This window comes from Elephantulus edwardii, unplaced genomic scaffold, assembly GCF_000299155.1.
Source record: "Elephantulus edwardii isolate Elephantulus edwardi_28Jun2011 unplaced genomic scaffold, EleEdw1.0 scaffold00148, whole genome shotgun sequence".
NCBI classification, from domain to species: Eukaryota; Metazoa; Chordata; class Mammalia; order Macroscelidea; family Macroscelididae; genus Elephantulus; species Elephantulus edwardii.
Window position 1 is genome coordinate 7,743,903 of NW_006399898.1, and position 23,601 is coordinate 7,767,503.

The 23,601-nt window shown below is 42.7% G+C and overlaps 1 protein-coding gene across 1 annotated transcript in view; it reads right to left on the reverse strand.

Moving 5' to 3' along the window:
* The window catches only part of HECTD4 (HECT domain containing E3 ubiquitin protein ligase 4), a 133,077-nt gene that overhangs the window by 51,131 nt on the left and 58,345 nt on the right, over nt 1-23,601 (reverse strand). Inside the window, exons 26-43 of the mRNA XM_006894679.1 lie at nt 23,443-23,547; nt 22,673-22,761; nt 22,107-22,282; nt 20,307-20,442; nt 20,060-20,201; nt 19,797-19,963; nt 18,212-18,358; nt 17,128-17,312; nt 11,972-12,125; nt 10,095-10,375; nt 9,686-9,875; nt 8,208-8,289; nt 6,540-6,742; nt 5,533-5,668; nt 4,605-4,787; nt 3,922-4,086; nt 3,343-3,512; nt 2,402-2,517 (exon numbers count right to left, since the gene is read on the reverse strand). Coding sequence (XP_006894741.1) covers nt 2,402-2,517; nt 3,343-3,512; nt 3,922-4,086; nt 4,605-4,787; nt 5,533-5,668; nt 6,540-6,742; nt 8,208-8,289; nt 9,686-9,875; nt 10,095-10,375; nt 11,972-12,125; nt 17,128-17,312; nt 18,212-18,358; nt 19,797-19,963; nt 20,060-20,201; nt 20,307-20,442; nt 22,107-22,282; nt 22,673-22,761; nt 23,443-23,547 — 2,827 coding nt within the window. The remainder of the gene's footprint in view (nt 1-2,401; nt 2,518-3,342; nt 3,513-3,921; nt 4,087-4,604; nt 4,788-5,532; nt 5,669-6,539; nt 6,743-8,207; nt 8,290-9,685; nt 9,876-10,094; nt 10,376-11,971; nt 12,126-17,127; nt 17,313-18,211; nt 18,359-19,796; nt 19,964-20,059; nt 20,202-20,306; nt 20,443-22,106; nt 22,283-22,672; nt 22,762-23,442; nt 23,548-23,601) is intronic.

Consider the following 23,601-nt stretch of genomic DNA (forward strand, 5'->3'; position numbering starts at 1 on the left):
ATAATAAATATTGTATTGGAACAGATTAATGAAAGAACTGTTTAAAAGGAATAAGAGGTACACTGCAAAGAGGACTGGGGGAAGGGGGGAAGGAGGTAATTATGCCACAATGAATGACTATTAAAAAAAAAAGAAAGTGAACTGAGATGGGGTTAGGGAAAAAGATGGGAGAAATGTACAACAATGAATGAAAGAAAATCTAACTTTTCTGTAAACTTTCATTAGAATCACAACTAAAATAAAAATTTTATATAAAAATACTAACTCCAAAGACCTAAACGTGAAAACTAAAATTATAGAAGAGAGCATAGGTGTAAATCTTCAGAAATCATACTGTGAAACAGGAAAAACTTTACGGACAGAAAAGAGATCAGAGAGTTACTGGAAATGCAGCGCTGAAAAACAAGGAACTCATAAAATATTACACAACATGGGTGACCCTAAAGGACATTATGCTGAGTGAAATATCTTAATTACAAAGGACAAATACTGCATAGCACCACTCTTACAAAGCAGGTCTGACATGAGGGTTTGGACTAAGAACAGGATAAGAGTGGATAGATAATGAACACTGCACTGGAGTAGATGAAGGAAAGAATTGTTTAAAAGGATTATATGACTAGGCATTCTACGTATGATAATAGACCAGAATAAGTGGTACACTGCAAAGAGGACTGGGAACGGGGAGATAATTGTGTAACAATGAATGAATATTTTTTAAAAAAATAAAGTGAACTGGGGGAGGGGAAAGTGAGGGAGGAAGGGCAGTAAAAATGTGCAACAATGAATGAATGAAAATCTAACTTCTGTAAACTTCTGTTAAAATCACAATTAAAATAAAAATATTAATTTTTTTAAAAAAAGTATTCTACATGAGACAGAATAACAAAGTAACAAAAACAACTTCTCAAAAAAAGTAAACCAAGGGAGCTCTGGTGCCTAGTGGCAAGAAGCTGCACTGCAATCCCAGAGGAGCACGGTTCAAATCCACCAGACGCTCCGCTGGAGAAGGAGGCACAATCTGCTCCTGTACCAGTCAGATCCGATTTGACGGTACACATACCAAAAATATTAAAATGAAATAAAATTTTAAACAAAAAACAGAAAGGGGAAAACAAAGAATTAAGGAAGTTAAATGCATTTATTTCTTCCTTATAGTTTACAGAAATGCTGGTTCTAGCATATTGACACAGAGCATATTGGGAGAATTGCAAATCTAAGTGTGGACCATTTCATGTGGGGTCCAATTCAACCTTTGGGAAAAATGAGTACATTTTCACTTAAAGATATCATATGGTCATGGGTTTTTTAATTACTTGCTATGCATCAGAGAAACAAAAACGAGAAAAAAAAAAGAGAAATCAAAGAACACATTGCGATGGGACAGTCTGTTGTCAGGGACCTCTCTAAAGTACTCAAGAGCAACGGTGTCTCTTTGGAGCCAAAGATGCGCCTGATACAGGCCATGGTCTTTGCAATCACTTGTTATGCATCGGACAATGACTAGGGAGGAGAGAAGGAGAATTGACGCCTTTGAGCTGTGGTGCTGGAGAAGAGTACTGAATGTACCATGGACTGCCAAGAAAACAAACAGATTCATCCTAGAGAGGGTTAACCAGGCTGCTCCTTGGAGGCAAGGATTCTGGGGCTTCATCTGACATACTTTGGACATGTTGCAAGGAGACAGGTTTTTGGAGAGGGACATCATGCTGGGTAGAGTAGAAGGACAGCGCAGGAGGGGAAGACCCTCTATGAGGTGAATTGATTCAGTGACTGGGGTAATCGGGATGGGTGTGTCAGAGACAGTGCGATTGGCACAGGACAGAGTAGAGTTTAGGGCTGTTGTACATAGGGTCGCTATGAGTCGCAAACGATTCGATGGCACATAACAACAACAACAACAACAACAACATGCATCAGAGAGCTGGATAATGACTAAGGATGACAGAAGAAGAATCAATGCCTTTGAGTTGTGGTGCTGGAGAAGAGTCTTGAACAAACCATGGACCATCAAGAAAACAAAAAGGTCTGTCTCGGAGAGGGTGAAAGCAAGTTTCTCCTTGGAGGCTGGGATTTTGAAGCTCCATCTCACATTCTTAGGGCACGTGGCCAGGAGGGACTGATCCTTGGAGAAGGGCATCATGCTCATAAGGGTGGAGGGACAGCACAGGAGAGGAAGACCCCAGATGAGATAGATTGTTCACACAGTAACTGGGACAATGAGTGTAGGCGTGTCGGTGTCAGCAAGACTGGCTCAGGACAGGGTGGGCTTCAGAGCTGTAGTATATAGATAGGGTCACTAGGAGTTACAGGTGACTTTATGGCAGATAATAACAACAATATAGCAGTGGGCTGATGTAACACAGCAAGACATGAGAGAAAGGAAAATTTCAGTACTCACCAGCACTGCATTCCTGGGCTACGAGGTTAAGGACTTCAACAGCTGCTGGACACTGCTGGATGAATTCTTCACAAAATAAGCTGTCTTCCAGAAGCTGGGCCATGACCAGGCATGCTCTTAATGGAAAAAGATTTACAACATTTCAGTCATCAATGCTCATTCTCCCAAAAGTCAACTGTGAAAAACACTGCAATCCATTTTGTTGCCTGGTTTGTGACAAGGTTCAACTCCCAGCTCTGCTTTGTCTGAGAAGAAGGGGCTAGAAAAGACAGGAGTAACATTTTTTTCCCACCTACTAACTGCTGAAGCAGCAGGAGCCAGAAAAGGGCAAGACTGCTGCCATCTCCACCAGACAGACTGAGAAGAGCCAGCGGAGAGATCAGCACCCTCTCCCAAGCTTTTCCTAAACTGTGCTTCATGGGTGATATTAATGCTCTAGAACCATGAGGTTCCACAAGTGTAAGAAATGGATCCCTTGTGTCTGATTCAAAATCCAAAGGAGAACTCTCTGTGAAGTCCCACTGTCAAAAGAGAGTTAACTATGCCTGTTTAACGGTCAACTGAATAACTGTATCTCTACCGTCTTCTCATCCTCAGGCTGGAAACTATTGGAGTAGGAGAGAAGAAACAGATGGGTGGCAGGGGAAGTCAGCTGACAGAACTATGTTCTCTTATCAAAGTGTCAGTAGAGCCGGCTTTAGGCATGTGCTCCATACATCACATGTCAGATTGAAATTTATTCTCTTAACTAAGTTTTATTTCCCAGGACAGAAAATAGAGAAAGCCACAAACGGTAGCTGGCCGTGTCATGGAGCGGCTTCTGGTGTCTCGCTTGGCATGAGGTTAAAGCTGTGGACCCACTAAGGCTCCAGTGGAGGCCTTTCCAGAACTCATGCTGCTGTTGGCCAGGCCACGTGAGAGGATGGAGGGAGTACACTCACCTGGTTCTTATTTCAGCCAGGAGCCGAACAACTGCCATCACAGGAGCCGAGCCATCTCCTGTTGCAGGAAGTGAGGTATGAATGGAGAGACTTCCCTCCTGAGGAAGCAACATGGACTGGACGGCCTGGACCACCTTCTCAGTGATGGACAGTTTATGAAGAGGGAGAGCCTGGTGGCGGGGGAAAGAGCAGGGCAGAACATCAAATGCAAGCAGTTAGTTCCTAAGAAATGAGGGCGTATCATCATATGGAGGTAATGCTCAAATTTACAGGTACAAATACATCAAATTCCCACACAACACACTGCAATTACAAAGATAATACAACGTGGAATGTTATGAATTCCCAAAGGAAGGAATTTTGTTGATCAGATATAAACTTTCACATACAAGTTATTATTACATAATTATAAGAGATATACACATTGTATACATTCTGTCACATATACCGACTGGAGATGATGAAGGGCTTGTACATTTCCACTGGCACACAGAGGTTACTCATAAAACATAAAGATTACTCATTTCCAATTGGTAACCATTTCACTGACATTTTATGGTGCCTTTAAAATCAACTTACCTCTGATCTTGGAACACAAAGTCTAGACAATGGAATAGTCAGTGTGTCTGATGCTTGCGAAGTCTTTCTACAGTCTACAGGTGGGAATCTGACTGTAGCTATACCTTCCTGTTCATTGATAGAAGCCACCACTCCAACGCTTCCTGCTATTCCTCTCCCTAAAACCTGGAGACAGAGAAGGATTAGCACTTCTTCCAGCTCTGGAGGTGCAAGCAGCTTTTGAGTGTGAGGAGGTGGGGACAGTACATATACAGCTGTCATTGTCAGTGTTAGGGCAAAAGTCTATTAGGATGCAGAGACTGCATTTTGGATCTCAAAAAGGTAACAGGCCCCAGGAACCTCACAGGTAGCTCATGTTTCAAACTGCCCGTCTAAAATGATGATGATGTTAAGGATGCTGCAGACAGAAAGCAAGGCAGATTGTATTCTACAGAACTGCAAGCCGAGACCCAGCTTGGAAGCACCTAGAAAGAACAATTCACAACACTGCATGAATTGTTTAATACAGGGCAGCACAGCACGGATGATATGGTACGCACTTGTTAGACTCCTGTTGAGCTTGAGGGAACACGGCTTTCCTATCTGACGAAACGGATGGCAGCTTGTCTTATGGATGCTGACTGATCAATGAGTGTGTCCACACAGGGGACAGTGACATCTGGGGGAAACAAGCAGCCAGTTACCTGAACCTCTGACCCTATCTTGATGGTCTCTTTGAAGCCTCCCAGTGCACACAGTGCAGCCACAGCCTGCCGGGCAATTCTCTGCAACTTGGCAAGTTTTCTGCCACTGCTGCTGCCATTTTCCAGAATGCTCTCTGCATACTTCCCCAGCTGTGGGATGTACATCAGTGCACGAGACAGGACCTGGAAGGAAGAAGCAGCCCATGAGCTCACAGCGAAATACAGCTGTGGGGAGAGGAAGGATGACAGCACGCCTAGAGAGCTCTCAGGTCCAATCAGTGGCATTTTTACCTCCTACAGTCTGATATAACTAGAAAGACAGAGCCTCAAATTATCATAAAATCAAACACGAGGTTGATACAATCCCTAAAGCAAGGCCACCACGTTATCAGAGAGAACACTGTCACCGTGGACCGCCTCTACCACCACACCCAGTTACTTCTCAGACAGGAGAGGAGTTTACACGGAGAACGACTGAGGGGAAGGGGAAACTGATTGTAGATCTAAGGTTTTCAGGAAGTGAAGTGTGGGTTGTCATGATGTATTCCTTACTGACAGAGCACTCAGGGAGCAGTAATTGTACAGAGGCTGTGCTTAGATCTAGGCAGTGAGTATATTTAACAAACCCATATGCCAAAGCTGGGTAACTTCCTAATGCCAGGACAACTTGAACACATGCAAGAGGAGGAAACAGGGACAATGGATATTCTCGCCCCACCGGTGCTGTCCGGTTGTCTGCAAGCTGAGAACTGGTAGCGATGGGAGATGTAGATTAAGATAAATAGAGCCAAACACTTAACTGTAGGTGAGAGAACAGTTAATGCCTGTAACAGCCATTCTGGGAAATTTCTCTTGCCTGCAACCTCCCTTGTTTGACACCAAATGAACACTAGAACCAACTGGGAACCTCTTTGGATAAAGCACTGACCTTTTCTGCCGTCGTGGTCCATATTTGGGCAGCGTTTGACTCCGGGGCCATCAATAAGCTGTGGAGCAAGGCAATCACTTCGGCAGCCATGCTGTTGGCCACGTGCCCACTGATGAAAGGGCGCACAGGATCTGTCCTGCAAAGGTAAGAACACAGAGAGGTGGCTTTCCAGGTTTGCGTCAGAGGAAAACAACTTCTGGTTAAAGAGTGACCCTGGAACAACAAATGGAGTGGGGGTACCCCTTCTTGGCTAAAAATCTGCATAGTCACTTTTTTCCTACAAAATGTAATTTTCTCACAGTGTTTTAAGCTGATACTTGCAACTCTGAGCTCACCACAACAGGAAAAGAAAATTTTTCATGTAAGTAGATTCACAAAGTTCAAACCTGTGCTATGCAAAGACCAAGTGCACAAGGAAAAGTGAACTTTGCTGACCAAGTAAAACAGACAATTAACTATTACTAGGAAATCTTTCTTATTTTTTTGGTATCTCTGAAGAATCCCGACAACAGGGACATCACACTTTCTATCAAAGAGCCCATTCGGGTCAAGGAAAGACACTGATAGCTTGCAAACACAATACACACTGCACAGAGTTCCGAGGGGGTTACACTCCCTTGTCCATTCCAGGTCCAGGAGGAAGCTGATGTGCAGTACTGAACAGTGGGGGAATGACAAAGAAATCCAGACAGCAAGACCAAACTGACTTGGGGAAGGGCAGGGGGAAAGAACAATTTGCCAATGCTGTCTTCCTGTGGTAGACTTTCTAGAAAAACAACCCTCTAGTTTTAAGTATCTACTTAGCCAGCACCTTCAGACCCAGTGGGTGCGCATTCCTCACACTCCACTTGGAAAACAATTCAAAAACAAAACCAAAACAGGTAAGCCCCAGTCCCCATTCCCAGTATGTCAAAGGGATGGTATAAAATTCAAACCCTAAAGACAAACCCTTCATACACTAAGTGAGCAAAGGGCACGGAAAGCATCTACCATGCCAAAGGTCTGACCTGGCAAGCTCGGAGTTCCTCTCTCGGCAAATGGAAGTTTGGGCGGTCTTCCTCTTGTCCCCTGTAGACAGTCCACTCACAGTCTCAGGGTTCACAGACTCAACTGGTGGCCCAACACTGACAATGAGGCCTGACTGTGCCCACTTGGTAGCCTTCCGCAGAGCAGCTACTGCTTCTTCTGTAATCACTTCACAACAGCCACCCTGGGGTTACAGTAAACACATATAGAATTGCCATTTCACCTTCTCAGCGCCACATACACACACACACATATTTACATATAAAAATACAATACACAGAGATACTTATGTGTATGTGTACATACATACGTGCACTTAAGGTTTATATAGAAAGTTGGGTTCCCATTTACCAATTTTTGTACTAACTGTTCTGTGATGGTGGTTATCATTTTCACAATGTGTGAGCATTCTTGTTATTTCCTTTCTGTTTGTTGTTTCCATTTACCTAGCTTCCCTGTCCCTCCTTGCCTTATCATCTTTGTTTTTGGTTTAAAGTGACTATTTTCCTAGAGTTTGGCTTCGCCTGACATACTTTGCACATGTTGTAAGGAGAGACAGGTCTTTAGAGAGGGACATCATGCCGGGTAGAGTAGAGGGACAGTGCAGGAGGGGAAGACCCTCTATGAGGTGGATTGATTCAGTGACTGGGGTAATCGGGATGGGTGTGTCAGAGGCAATGAGATTGGCACGGGATAGAGCACGGTTTAGGGCTGTTGTACACAGGGTTGCTATGATTCGCAAACGACTCGACGACACATAACAACAACAACAACAACATTCTCCTAGAGTTAATCGTGTAAAGGAACACATTCCTCACAGGTTACTAATGTTTAGTTGATAAACCAATCTATTATTTGGATGCATGGAGACTTCCAAGACTAGCTTCAGTTCCAAGTTAGAGAAGGATCTTGTGGGCAATAGTCTTCTGGGTTCCTCCAGTCTCTATCAGTCCAGTAAATGTGGTCTCTTTTATTTTTAATTTGAGTTCCTTCTTTATTTTTCTCCCATTCTATCCGAGACCTTCTTTCAAGTGCCCATTAGAACTGTTGGCAGTGGCAGCCAGACATCTTTTTTTTTCTGGTCTGAAGCTGGAAAAGGCAATGTCCTCTCAACTGATTTCTTCTTAGAGTCTTTGGTTCCCTGTATTCTCCTTTGCTCCCAATGGAATAAGATCAATAGTTGTTTATTAGATGGTTGCCCACCGACACTACTCACAGAACCAGGATGTAGAACATTATATTTCTGTACTATGTTATGCCAAATGATTGAACTGTTCTCTGAGACAGCCATAAGTCCTTTAACTCTGAAAACTAATCCTGTAAATTGTGTTTATTTATCTAGGGGCACTCCATAATTGTACCCTTTCTGGACTTACTGATGTGTATGAATATAAGCGTAGTAGCCCCCAAAACATATATATTTATATATATATATATTAAAATATATTTTTATATATTAACATCTAAACAATAATGACATATGGCGTCTGGTCTAGCAGGCTCTAAAATGGCCCCAGTCAAGTAAATGACTTCGTTTTTCCCCACTGCCTTTCTGTGGGAACATGAAGTAGTGTGGTTGGTTGTTTCCATGGCCAAAGCTCCTTAACCACAAGTTTTTGGTCACAACAGGCTTCCTCACATTAAGTTACCTTAGTCATGTCACGATCCATTTTCACAACTTTCTCCATGTTGGCACCAGTACCCAGCCGAAAGGGCCGTCCTTCTGAGCTACTACAAAAGGAAAACAAAGAGAGGTAGCGACTTATAGACACTGTCAAAGGTGAGCCCTATGTGCTGCAAGGCACCACTGGTTATACTTTTAAAATCCACAGTAAGACTCTTCAGTTTTCAAAAACAAAAATGATTTGCTATTGCTTGATGTTATTAGCACTTTCAGGATCTGAAACAACTGTTTTTACAGTTGTTAATGGCAGCTAATGAACTACCTGAAAACAAGGTATAATAAACTACAGAGCTCCACATGTAATAAATGAAGAGCCTGGCATACAAGAGGCACTTCATAAACCAGCTAAAGCCCAGACTGACTGTGTATGACTTAGATCTCGATTTGCATGACGAATTGTTCCTTTTTCATACCTCAACTTCCCCAACTTCCTAAAACAGGCTCTCCATAAATACTCTTTCACCCAGCTGGAAGTATGGCATTTTGCAATGTTCAAGAACATTTACTGGAGCTTTCTCCACTCATCTAAGCACTGATCTGTCCTGATCCTGCTTAGTTCATGCCATTATCTTATCAGTTCTTGAAGTTGCCATCACGGTAGACAAAGGATCCAATTATGGGATGACAACATCTTCAAATCATTCATTAAAAGATTATTCGCCTTATCTGAGACATAGACTACCACCACCTTCCTAAATTCCCTTTTGCAACTCAGAAGGTCTTTTTCTAATTCTTACTAAAAGGTCCCATTAGGTCTATAATATGTGGACAAAGATTATAGTTTTATTTTCTTCCTGATCAACAAAGTAAGTCCTCAATGAATTAAGCTTTACAAAGTTTCCCTGTTTTTCCACCTCCTAGGCAATGGCTGTCCAAGTGTCCTGATGGCTGAAAAAAAGCCATAATGGGGAAAACCAGGCTGCAAGATAGCTTCTCAAAGCCCATAGAACAGGCTAGACTTTCCAGAGGATGCAAACAAAACACATCTCAGCAGGGCTTCAGTGCTCTGTTGGGGGTGGACAGTTCTAGGGGTTGGTTAAGCACTTGGGTTCTGTGGCAAGAGAGGCCTACAAGTATACTTCAGATGTGCTTTGAGTTCAAACTGTGTAACAGGAGAAATCACAGAACAACATCCACCTGCTAAGCCTGTTAAGAGGGTTGAGTCTGCTGATGGACATAAAGGCTCACCTAGCTGTTGAGACTTACTGCCGTCAAGTAGGAACCAGCTCATAGCTGACCCTTCAGTGGGTTTCTGGGGTTGTAAAACACATGAGAGGAGACTGCCTACCTTTCTCCTGTGGAGCTGCTGGTGGATTTGAACTGCCAGAGAAGCTCAGCCTTTGGGTGAACAGTGTTAACTCTCTATGGACTGCAGTAGCAGAGGCAGTACCCACATGCAGTCGCTTCTCAACGCCCAGGAGCTATTAGAATCATTCTAGTCACCTTAGCAATGGCTGGAGAACTTCATGGGATGACTGGTCTTCCCGCTTGTGGATAAATATGGAGAGCTTGCCATCCACTGCTTCACTTTCTTCTCCAGGATCTTTATCTCCTTTTAAGGAATTCTTGGGGCTGGTTTTGGTCAATGTGGTGTCTGGTTCAGAAGCAGTAGGAGAAAGAACTGTCTGACATCCTGTAAGGAAAAAGAAAAAGCCCATTCCAAAAATGGCACTGTTGTTTCTACAGCTCCCCTCCCTGGGAGATACCCTGCTTGTGGAGTGCCTTTGAGCTACTATCCCCTGTACTGACTCACTCACTGCTACCTGGGGATACACAGCTGCACCTGCAGAACAGCAAGGCTTCTCAGATTGCCTGTCCATAGGAAGTCCATGTCACCATTGGGGTCCCTTACCTGGGACCACGTAATCAGCTAGTTTTGCCAAGAGCAACGATGCAATCTTGGAGGCTGGGTCACTGGGATCCTCCTGTTCGCTATTCAAGGAGGGGACGGAGTAGCTCCATGGTGGGAGTTCCACGTTGCCACAGTCTTCCACGCTCATGAGTGGCAGCGCCGCCCGGCACAGCTGAAGGATGATGAGGACCAGCTTTGGAGACGGGCGCTGGTCTAGAAGCAGGGAGAGGAGCTTGGACACACATGCAGGCTGGCTCAGGATGGCTTTACCGATGTGACTCCTGGAATGGGAAGAAGAAAAGGTAAACAAAGCCAGGAATTTTTGATCTACAGAGACTTTGAAGGAAGAGATCCTCACCTGATGTGAATGAAACAAAGTGATGAGATCAGATTTCACGAGAAAAACAAATGATGTGGCACCATGTTTCAATGAAGGAGGGTTAAAGAGGTTTTTCATAAATCAATGATCAATGATTTACTGGCCATCATTGTCCAATACTTGAAAAATGATTTTAAAAATATCTTCTGACCTCTGATGTTTAATGGAAATTCTACAACTTAGCCCAATTTGTAAGGAGCCCTAATGGCACAGTGGTTCTGTGTTCAGCTAAGGGAAAAGTCAGCAGATTGAACCTACCAGATACTACACAGGAGAAAAGAGCTGGTGATGTATGCCAATAACTATTACAGCCCAGGCAACAACAACAGAAAAGCCAAGCGCGGGTCTAGTCTGTCCAATCCTGCTCTATCTTCTCAAGTACGATGAGTCAGAATTCACTAGATGGCACACAAGAACAGAGTGATTCATGGCACACCAAGATTTAGAAACCCTACCTAGGAGCTTTTTTCCATTTTGGTCTTTTATGAGTCGAGTCGTTTAAGGTCAAAGACATCATACTGTACTGTAAAGCCACAACATTGATGGGTGTGCCATCACTAACCCTGTTATTTTTCACTAAGAAAATGCATACTCAAGCAGAAGCCATGAGAGCAACTTCATGGGGAACAAGATTTTGCACCAGGGCTTACACATAGTGGCATCACTTATTTTTATGAAAATAATCATGATGTTGGTGAAGAGAACTGAGTATCGATGGACTGACAAAAATCAAACAAATTCTGACTTGCAGGAAGGATAACTATGTTGGCTCCATAGAGGCAAAGATGGTAAAACTTCGTCTCATGTTCAATCTTTGGGCATGCTGTCAGGAGAGGCCAGTCCTTGGAAAAAGACACCATGCTGGAAAAGGTAGCGCATCAGAGAAAGAGAGGAAAACTCTCATCTAGACTGAGACTGAACTGACATAGTGACTGTTACAACGGCTTTGACCATGGCACAGATTATGACGAGGGCACAGGACAGGGCAAGGGTCCAATCTGTTGTTTACAGGATCACTAGGAGTTACAATTAACCTGATGGCACCTAACAATAAAACAGCAATGCATGGGATTATAAGCCCGCACAGCTCCCTCTTACACTGGTTTCCTATGGATGTGTGCCGTGTGCATTATGTGCACCTAGGTTATTTATTGTAAAACACCACAGAGCATTTTCTTTGAAAGACAGTGTGAGAAAGTGAGTTAATCACAGGCTCTATAGTTCTAATCTTGCTATAAGGGGATAGGGTTTTGTGGTTTAATCTACTTCAAGGGCTAGATGCTGTTGCCAAAAAGTGGTAAAACAAATGATATTTTATGATTGTCTAAATAATCCTCACCTTTTGGAAATACTCTGTTTCAATGAATTAATTATCATTTTTCTTGAGGTGGGAATGCATCAGAGGGCTTGGTTGAACTTCTGTTTAAAAAGACTGTAAGGAAACCTCTGGAATCCCTATGAATAGGCGAGCTCCCCTACCTCTAGCCAGTTGTCATACCTGGAAAGGTCATTGAGCAGACTCAGGACATCCTGGAGGGCATCGTTCCCAGCAGCCTGGTTGCCACAGCACTCGGTGGCTCGGGCAAGATGGTTAGTGAGGAGGCTGGACACCTGACGAGCCAGACCCGAGTGCACGGCCTCAGTGGAGCTTCCTACAGAGGGAATAACAGCATGGTGAAAACGCCTGCATCTAAGCCCTTCCCATGCCCGGCTGGTCTTTATTTTGCTCTGTATTTCATGAACTTCCCACTTAGTGCCTTTTCATTACATGGCAGCTGCACATAACAAAAGCTAACTGTTACTTGAAAAGTCACAGTGCTGAGGGAGACATCGTTCTCAATCAAAATGTAATATAAACAAAAGTGACCAATGAACATGCCTTGACATGTTCACTGACATCAGCAATGATGGTAAAATCAGCATTTTACCAGGGCTGAAAAAAAATAAGTCTTGATTTGTAACTCCTCTTCTAACTTTTCTTTAACACAACAAAAGATCTTTCAGGATCTTTCTATCTTTATTGTACTTTCAGAGTGCCTCAAGCATGCCTGCAAAACACAAAACCAGGAGCATGGCTGAAGAGAAAAAAAGATGACCTGATCAAAGAACTGTATCCTGAATTGTTCCTGCACCTGAAATTTAGTTTGTTATTTCCCCAATACACGCTTAACTGTGAGTATGGCCTGTGATCTAGCTATGTGGCTACTGTAGTGTGTTAATGAACCCAGCAGAGGAAAACTTTGGTATATCAAAAACCAGAAAAATTAAAAAAAAAATATTAAAAACAAAAACAAAAAAAAACCAGAAAAATTTCAAAAGATGGCATGAAGAGCAAAGAAAGAAGCCCCTCCCCCTCTTCAAACTGAAGTCAAAGCAAAGATGTTAAAGACCAAGCAGAGAACCCTGAAGGGCATCCACAGACACAAAAAAAGAAAAAGAAAAAAGATCCATATGTCACCCACTATCCAGTGGCCTAAGATGCTGAGACTCGTAAGGCAGCCCCAATACCCTTAAAAGAGCGCCCCAGGTGAAACAAACTTGACCACTATGCCATCATCAAGTTTTCCCTGATCACTGAGTCAACCATGAAGAAGACAGAATAATACATCAATGTTCATTGTGGATGTCAAGGGCAACAAGCACCAAATCCAACAAGCTGTAAAGCTCTGTGACATTGATGTGGCCAAGGTCAACACCTTCATCAGGCCTGATGGAGAGAAGGCCTATGTTTGACTGCCTGACTATGATGCTTTGGTTACTGCCAACAAAACTGAGATTATCTAGGGGGGCTCTGGTGGCCTAGTGGTAAGGAGCTGCAACTACAATCTGAGAGGCGCCGCACGGTTCAAATCCACCAGATGCTCTGCTGGGGAAGGAGGGGCAGTCTCCTCCTGTACCAGTCAGATCTGATTTGATGGTACACTCACATAAAAAAAAAAAAATAAAAAAATTGAGATTATCTAAACTAAGTCCAAAATACTGCTGAAGATCATTAAAAAATGTCTAGAACAGTATATAGATAGGGCCATGCCAGAATTCAAGTAGGATTTAGAAGAACCCATGGCACCAAAGATATCACTGCTGATGTCAGATTGATCCTGGCTAAAAGTAAAGACTACCAGATGATCGTCTATTTATGCTTTAGTGACTAAGCAGAGGCATCTGACTTAGTGACTCATATAACCAGTTATGGCTAACATTGAGAAGAATGGGAATCTTAGGGCACTTAATTGTGCTCTTGTAAAACTTATAACTAGACCAGGAGAAGGTGTGGTAACTGAGCAAGGGTTTAAAATTTAGAAGGGAGTATGTCAAGGCTGTATTCTCTCTCCATTCCTATTCCATCTGTAGGCTGAGTGAATTATTTGAGAGGCTGGACTCTAAAAAGAAGAATGTGGCATCAGGATCGGAGGCAGACTCATCAATAACCTGCATTATGTGGATGATACAACCTTGCTTGCTAAAAGTGAGGTGAACTTGAAGCACTTGTTGCAGGAGATCAAAGAATAAGTCTTCAATATGGATTGCATATCAATATCAAGAAAACAAAAATTCTGATCACTGAACCTATAGGTAACATCATGATAGATGGAGAAAAGATTGAAGTTGTCAATGATTTTAGCTTACTTGGATTTCTAATCAACACATACCCTTGGTACTAGCAGTCAGGAGACATTTTTCACTGGGAAAGTCTGCAGTCAGGGAACTCTCCAAACTAGTGATTGAGGAGTAATGATGTCAGTTTGAGGACTAAGATGCATTTGATGCAGGCCATGGTTTTTCCAATCACTTGCTATTCATCTTAGAGCTGGACAGTAAATAAAGATGACAGAAGAAGAACTGATGCCTTTGAGCTGTGGCATTGGAGAAGAGTACTGAATATCCATGGACTGCTAAAAGAACACTCAAATATGTCTTAGAGAGGGTGCAGCCAGTGTGCTCTTTGGAAGCAAAGATTATGAAGCTTTTCCTCACATACTTCAGGCATGTTGCTAGGAGAAGCTAACCGTTGGAGAGACATGATGCTCAGAAAGGCAGAGGTTGGGGAAGGAGAGGAAGACCCTTGACCAGGTGGACTGACATGGTGATACAGGACAGGATGGGGTTCAGATATGTTGTCATAGGATCGCTATGGGTCATACTCGACTCGACCGCACCTAAGAACAACAACAACAACAAACTGAGACCATATGCAAATTCAAAGTGAAGGCAAAGAAAATGAAATAAAATCCATAAGAACTAAAATTTGTCTTTGAGTCTATCCCACCTAAATGTAAAAACTATCTTAAGAAAAGGTCTGAGGCTGTGACAATAATCAATGAAGACCAGGTGAGTTGTGTGAGGATATAAAAATATCATCCATATATGTTGTAAAAGATAATTACAAAGACAGAGGTGGAAGAACAGACCAAGAAGGATATAAGAAGAGAATGTCTAACTGTGTTTCATGGACTATAAAAAGGCATTTGCCTATGTGGGTTACAGCAAATTGTTGCTAACCTTGAGAGGAATGGGAACCCCAGAACAATTGATTGTGCTCATGCGAAATCTCTTCTTAGACCTGGAAGCAGTCTTCAGAACAAAGCAAGGAAACACTGCATGGTACAAAAACAGGAATGGAGTGTGTCAGGACTGTGTCCTGGCTCCGTACCTCTGCAATCTACAGGCAGAACAGATCAATCGGGAGTCTGGACTTTATGAGGAGGGAAATGGTATTAGAATTGGAGGAAGATTCATCAACCTGAGTATGCAGATGATACAACCTTGCTTTTCCAAACTGAGGAGGCCCTGAAACATTTGCCACAGTAGGTCAAGGCACGCAGTCTTCAATATGGACTGAAGCTCAATATCAAGAAAACAAAGATTCTCACCACTGGGCTAATTGGCAGCACCAAGATAGATAAAAAAGAGATTGAGGTTATTAACAATTATAGCTTGCTCAGTTCTACAATCAACACTCCTGGCACCAGCAGTCAAGAAATCAAACAACAAACTGCATTAGGAAAATCTGCTGTTAGGGACCTCTCCAGAGTACTGAGGAGCAATTTGTTAGTTTAGAAACTAAGGTGTGCCTGATCTAGGCCATGGTCTTAGCAATTATGCGCTGTGCATCAGAGAGCTTGATGATGATAGAAGAAGAATTCATGCCTTGAGTTTTGGTGCTGGAGAAGAGTACTGAACATACCACGGACTTGGACTGCCAACAGAAGAAATCGGGTTGTTGTGGAGAGAGTGAAGCAAAGTTGCTCTTTGCAGGCAAGGATTTTGAAGCTCTGTGTCACATACTGTGGGCATATTGCCAGGAAGAACCAGTCCTTGGAGAAGGACATCATACTTGCAAGGGTAGAGGGATAGCGCAGGAGACCAAGACCCTGGATGAGATGGACTGACACAGTGACTGGGGCAATGGGGGCAGGCGTATAGGAGACGTGAGATTTGCTCAGGATATGGCAGGATTCACAGCTATTGTGCATAGGGTCACTGTGAGTCACGGATGACTCGATGGCACATAACAACAACATACCCAGTCCAGCTGGATAATTCTAAACATAAATTTTTCTCACCCAAACCAAAACACCACAAAACAAAACCAATCTCAAATAAAAAATAATCAAAGAAAGACCATTCTTTCCAGTTACTGCTGACTTCTAAACACCTCCCGCCAGGTTCCTGTAACTCTGAATGGGAAGACAGTGACCCATCTTTCTCCTGCAGAGTGGCTGGTGGACTGAAACCACCAGCTTTTTGCTTAGCAGCCCAGAACTTATCACACCATGCCACAAGGGCTCCTCTGCAGACATCAAAGATGATGTGTCCTCTCCAGAACATCTCTCATGCCCACAGTTAGATCCCTACGTCTCTCTCTCCTTCAGTCAAGAATACATCACAGTCACAGTGTCCCAGAAGCCTTCCTGGTACAGCAGTCAACCCACAATGCAATGTCACCCCGAGTGGCCGCATGTGAAGAGGCAGGGATGCCATCATAAGGTGTCAGTCAGCAGGCTAGCTGGTTTAGTCACAGTGATGTTGTCATGGTATAGTCACAAAAATTTAAATTTTAAAACCTTAAAACTGATTGTGGTCTAACTCACACATAGCACAATAGGTATAAAGTACATGGGGCCTGCTGTGTTCGTGCTGTAACTTGTGGGGGCCTCAACTATGTTGCCAATGATTATAGTGTCACCATTATTCCTCGATCTATTCCCTGTACTGGACCATGTCTTAAAGAGCAAAACAATGTGCTATTCAACCTCTGGAATGTAACAGGACTAAGAGGTTGTTAAAATGAACAATGAATGAACAAATGGATAAATAAGCAACTATATACCTCAACCTGAGATGTTTCAAAGCAATTATTCAACTTTTCAAATTGAATTAGTAGCTAAATTTACAATTTGGGAATATCATCTGGATATAAATGTAATTTAAAAGCCATTTGATTAAAATATTTATTCATCTCAATTTTGAGGGTGCTAAGATATTGTTTAGTTTCACAGATTTTCCTAGACTCAAAATGTTGAAAGGCTCTCAGAAAGACAGTAACATGTTAAACCCACGAGGTGATGTTGCTGAACTCAGCCCCTCCTCAGCCTCTTCTCATACACCTGGATAGAAGGCTGGGTGTTCTGCAGAGAGCACCTCCATCCTCACCTTCTTCTTTTTCCCACTCCACACAGCGGTTGGCGAGCACCTGGAAGGCTGCCCAGGCCATGGTGGCCACCTTCTGTTTCTTAGTCTGCTTCTCACTGGAGCTGGACTCAGTCTGACTGCTCAAGCTACACAGTCGGTCCATGAGCTGGACAAGGCCACTGCGGACCAGGCACTTCTCTTCACTCCTGGACAGACGAAAAGGGTTTGTATGAAATAAGAGAACTGTCTGACACTAAGGAAAAGCTCACTTAAGGTCCAAGTTGTCAAGGGGACAAAAGGTTCAGGTTGCCAAGGGGGCAAACTGATCTCACACCACTTCTCTATGTAAAACTTAGGAAACTATCATTTGTACTTACATGTAAGCATTCAACTTTTAAAAATAGATCTTTATGATAGTTTCATAAACAAAGGACCACAAAATACATTGTTGTGTATTATAAAAATAAATAGAATCAACTCAAGGTTACCATAATGGGGGGGAGGATATGTTTCATGAGAAGGAGATTCAAAGGATCATGACATAAGAGTTTTGTCACTTTTAAGTCATCAAAATGGGCTATGAAAAACAAAAATATGAGATGCAAATTATTCTTTCTAAATGGTAATTTCCTAGGGAACTGTTAACTTCCTTCAAACTTGCACATCTTCATAGTGTAACGTAACCCTAATGGCCCTAAGTGATGAAGCAAGAACTCCATAGCCAGGAATTAACAGTGGAACCACTGTCTGTCAAGTCTGCTGTTCAGTCTGATGGGTAGCATCACAGGGTAAGCACAGCCAAAATTTAATAATACTGAAACTTAAAAAATATTTTCCAGAGCTCTGGTAGCCTAGTGGCAAGAAGCTGTGCTGCAATCCTGAAGCTGCATGGTTTGAATCTACCAGATGCTCCACTGGAGAAGGAGGGGCAATCTCTTCCTGTACCAGTTGGATTCGATTTGATGGTCACACACACAAAAATAATAAAATAAAAAAATAAATTTTAAAAAATATTTCTCAAAAAAAACAAAACAAAAAAAAAAATTTCTCATTTGACATGCTTTACTGGAGTATAATTTATGAATAATGTCACTTCCTGGCTTACCTTGTGTAAGGTATGGTGCACAAGAGCCCAATACTGTTGGCACATGCAATTGGGTAACGCGCACACAGAGACACCACGGATGTCATGGTCTCGCCAAAGGCCTCCTGGACATGCTCCACCATACCTCCACAGGTCAGTTCTTCAATTCTATGAACAGACATCAAAAGGCAGGCTTGCTGAACCGTGTCAAGAACATAATGGTGATTAGGAGAACAGAAGAGAAACCCAAACATGTTGAAATGAATCCAGGATGGCAGAAAACGTGGGGTTCATTGGATTGTTTTAAACTATAGGTCTACAGGATTTCCAGGTGTGACTCAAAGGCAATGGTCCTCTCCCCAGAAAAGTAAAAAAAAATTGGGTTAGGTAAAATTAAGTAGGAATCTCTACAACTGGACTTCTCAGTCTTTAATAAAGCTAAAATCTACAAATCTCCAAGAATAAGAGAATAAATTGTATCCAACATTTCCCAAACTTATTTGATAGTGCAACCATTTATCTGAGATATATCCACACAACATTGAATACTGTTAAGTTGCAGTATTAGCCTAAAGTTGGCTATTTTAGCCATTACCTTCGTCCCCTCTGGTCTCCAGCTCCTTAACTATAGACACATGGCCTTGCAAATCATCAACAGCTGTGGGATTAGGATAAGAGAGAACGTACTTTCCGCACTGGGTAGCAAGACTTGAGGGAGATTGGAGCAAGACCATGGTAAGACCGAGATCTTGGTAAGGGTGGTGGATAGATTATAGAATTGCTGTCAAGAAACGGCGGAAAAGTGTAATTAGAGTAGCCCTGTGATAAAGGCTACCGGTAAAGATTCTGCTGTGCTTGCTGGATAATTAAGGAAAAGCTGACTTAAAACTGCTCTGAGGCAAACCTTGCTGGACTATGAAGGAAACTAGAGGCTTCTTGAATTTGTGTTACTGAAATGAAACCAGAGCCTGCACTAAATGAGGAATTGTGCCTTGAGACTGCTAGATTAAACTTGGACTTGTGTTGTGAGATATTCTTTGCCTCCCTGCTCTCCAATTTCCCTTATAAACCCCATTCTCAGTACCACAACTGTGAGTAAATTCTGTGAGTTAACAATAAATAAGCAAACTTCTTGCTGCTGGGTGGCCCTAGAGGCACCATGGGGCTGGGCTACAGGCTCCCCATGTACCTTCTGCTCTGGGGCAGGGAGGGGCCTCAGGGAGATGCTCACAGCCCTGTACACTTATATCCTATTTTCTGCTCATACGTGTACTTTTACCAACCACGGAAGACATCATTTTGCATAACAATGACCTATACTTAGAGAAATTTTTTTTAAATAAAAAAGAAATCACTGCCTATGGTTTAGTCTAAAGAATAGTCTTTGAAATGGTTTTTGCTTGTTCTAGAAAATTGACAGGTCATGAAATTCTGATTCACAGTGGCCTTTTAGGACAGAGTAGCACTACCTCCATAGGATTTTCAAAGCTCTATATCTTCACTGAGGCAAACTGTGTCATCTTTGTTCCAACTGCCGGCCTTCTGGTTAGCAGGTGACTGCTTTAAAAGGAGAGCAGGACAGTGTGAGTGGACAGAAACCACTGACCTGGGTCCTCCCTGAAGGACCATTGTCACTGGGCCCACAAGATGTGTCACCCCTCCAACACGCACGGCGGCCGTCAGCAGCTCCCGCATGTGCACCAGGGCTTGTTTGCGAGTGTTTCCTCGGCGCCACCTTGTCTGTGCAGCTAAGAGAAAGCTACTGCTGGACACCTGAAACGCATAACAAGAGAGGAGCCCGAGTCTTTCCACCTGTCACAGGGATACTGATGCCAGGATCTCATCTGTAGTTGGCAAAATGTGACTCACGGCCTGGTCGGGGTTGGTGCCAATGAAAGCAAAGAGCTGGCCCAGCAGGACACTGTAGGTGGGCTTGTCCCTGCTGTCCTCGATGGCCAATGACTGCAGGAGGGTAAAGGAGCTGCTGCGATGGCTGGTCACATGGCGCCGCCTGGGGAAAACAACAGAATTAGATAAGCCACCGTGGGCTCAGGGAGTCTGTTGATGAACACATTCAGGCGTGTCTGGGAATCCAATCTGGGCCGCTAACTCTAACCTCTGACTCGCTCTAGTAAACTCCAAGTCTTCATTCCCAATCATTTCCAGGTCAGATGGAGCTGACATGCTGCGAAGGAAAACAGGCTGCCGGACGGCATGCGAAATCACCTTTGTCTCAGATGCTGATTTACAAGCTGGAGAAGAAAGGAAGGAAAAGGTTAAAGTTTTGGCTATCCAGCATGTGAGGAGATTCAGCTAACACTGACCCAACACCTAAGATCCCAAATGTTGAAATGTATCTTTTATTCAAGTGCATGTGCCAAGCCAGCTAGTTCACCACTCGAGGCATTTTTAGGCTAATTTTTGTTTTAAACCAAAATAAATATTAAGTCCACCAGATGCTCTGCTGGCGAAGGAGGGACAAGCTCCTCCTGTACCAGTTAGATCCAATTTGATGGTGTACCCACACACACACACACTTAAAAATTTTAAAAAATATTAATTTTTTTTCCTGGAAAATTAAGATCTTTTCTTGAAATTGGTTTTCCAAAGAAAGGCTGGAAAACTCATTTCATTTCACAAAACATCCATTTTCATTTCATTATAAGAATTCTGAAATACCAGCAAAGCTACAGACATGTTTTCATGTCAATAATAAAAGTATGAACAGGGAAAATTTAATTCACAAAATTTCATGTCATTCCACATAATTAATAAAAAGTAAATGCAAAGGTAATGTTAAGAGAAAAAAGGATATTTATTAGACTCACAATATTGACTAATTATATACTCACTCTCACAGCCAATGAATTGAAATTGACTTCACAGCTTTCCCTCCAGAGAGTTTTCAGAGGCAGTCAAACACTTCTGCTTAGAAGCAGCTGGTGGATTTGAACCTTGCACCTTTGGGTTGGCTGCACAAAACTCTTTAACAGTAGGCCACTAGACTTTTGTAGATATCAATTGTTATACAAAAAGAACACTGAGTCCTGGCAGCATAGTGGGTAACATAACAGGCTGCTGATAGGAAAGCTTGAATCCACCAACTGCTCTCCGAGGGAGAAAGATGGGCAATCTCCTCACATGCAATCTGAATTTAAGCCTCTTAAAACCTGCTGGAGAGTCAGCTCTGAATTGGTTTTAACTTTAAGGCAAACACCAAAATCAGCAGCAACAGAAAAGTAGATATTTCAAATCAACCGGTTGCTCTGTGTGAGAAAGAGAGGCAGTCTCTTCCCCAATGATTTACAGCCTCCAAAGGCTGACAGAAGGTTGCTAGGAGTTGGGACCAACTTTATAACTATGGATTATGACAATAATAAACCATCAACTAATAAGAAATGGCTCTTAATTAGAAAAGCAGATGTTGCTGGGACGCCGAGAGGAGTCCTGGTGGCACGGTAACTGAGCATGTACTTATTAGATAGAAGGTCAGTGGTTCAAAGCTACTAGCTGCTCCTCGAGAGAAAGGTGAAGCAGTCTGTCTCCCACAATAGCCCTGGGCCCCTAAGACAGTATTATAGTGCTCTGTCTCCATAAACAAGGCAGCACTGGACCGCAAGACAGGATTACAGTGCTGCTGTGACTTGGGACTGACTAGAAGGTAAGGCATTTGGTTGGTTTTGGGGTGGCCTTGAAATGGGCCCAACAAAGATGTAGGCAACTTATGAGCTAGCATACAAAGGGTCTCATGAATTAAATTAAAAAGAAATGTTTCTTGACTGGAAAAAAGGAAGATAAAAAATGGCAACAATTCCTCTTTCTTCCAGGTAAGAGACAAGAGGGATGTGTTCAGAGTTGCTCGAGTCCGCTCCCTGCTGGGATGTGAGCAGGAAGGAGGGGTCTTTCCACACAGTACCCGGAGTCTCCGCAGGAGTCCCTGAGATGCTCCGGGTGAGGCCTGACTGGGCCGCGATGGTGACGTGTAGCAGCAGCTCAGCTCTATTCATAAGACTCTTCACAAGCGTCTTCGTTTTAGTCAGTGGGTGTGAGGGTTTCTGAATAAGAGAATTCACTTCTTGAAGGAACTTCTCCCTATAAAGAAAGGCTGATGTGCATTTTGTCCTTCTTTAGCTTATGGAACACAATGGTTTTTAATTGTGTGTTTTCTCAATTACAAACAATATGAGAAGACAGGGAGAACTAAACAAAACCAATCAATTTGCAAGCCCTTTCCTCTTTCCCCCTCCCCATCCCAGGAGAGCTTGCTCAAAACTGTGGTCTGTTTTGTTTCCTTTTTCCCCACTTTCAAATGCTTAACTGCTAAATTTTGACGGTTAAAAAGTTTTTCCCTTCCAAATTACTAAGAGTTCTAACTCTAAAAAAGATTGAAAAAAAATCTATGAGGAGATTAAATCTTTTGAGTTCTACTTTGAGTAGCAAGGTGATCTACGAGAATCTTGTGTAGTTATTAACATCACTAACCTCAGTGATAGGACCATGTTTTCAAGATCATTTCCATCAAAGGAGACTTCCTTCATTGAACACAAAAGTTCTAGTTCTTTCATTTTGTTCTAAAGAAGGAAAAGTCAAGAAAAGATGGTATGCAAGATCCACAAGAAGAAAGGTTCACTGTATAGATACTAATCAGAACAGACGAGGTCGGGGTGCTGTTTGTTGTCCATCCTTCTGGACTGACGCACATTTGTCAGCTCTGATTGTGATGCAGTGCTCGAGCACTAGTGTGCTAACTGAAAGGCCAGCATTTGAACCCCCCAGCTGCTCCACGGGAGAGAGCTAGAGCAATCTGCTTGCATACACATTACAACCTTGCAGAGTTCACGGAGCAGGCCTCCTCTGCCGTCTGGGGTCCCTTGGAGTTGGAATCAGCTCAGTGGTAATGCGTTCAGGATTTATTTTAATGATTCAAAGTGTCAATGGTTACATTCTGGGGATTCTTGTCTTTTTCGGGTTTTCTTTTTTAAGGTTTGAAAGCAAAATCTGGTAATAATAGCTTATTTTGATTCTTTATGCAACTACTAATCTGTTCCTAAAAAAATCAGGAATGATTTCTTTCTTGTGTTCTGGCTATGCTGGTTTACTCAATTTTCATTGAACCCCCCTTAAAGATTGAGTGAATTTTAGAGTAAACAATATCTTAGACTGTGACATTCTCTGATACTTCTATGCAGGTGGCACTCTTCTTTACTATGTAAACACTGAGGTCTGCATGAAAAGTCACACAGCCTGCTCACCTCGTTAAAATGGTAATCATAAAAGAAAGGGATGTTGTTCTCTAGCTTCCCATGTAGGGCATCATCAACTTCACTTTGCCATTTCTGTTCCAATTCTGCAACACTCTGAAACATGAAAATAAAACAATGTGGGAGTAAGTGGGTGAAATAAAGAGTGTA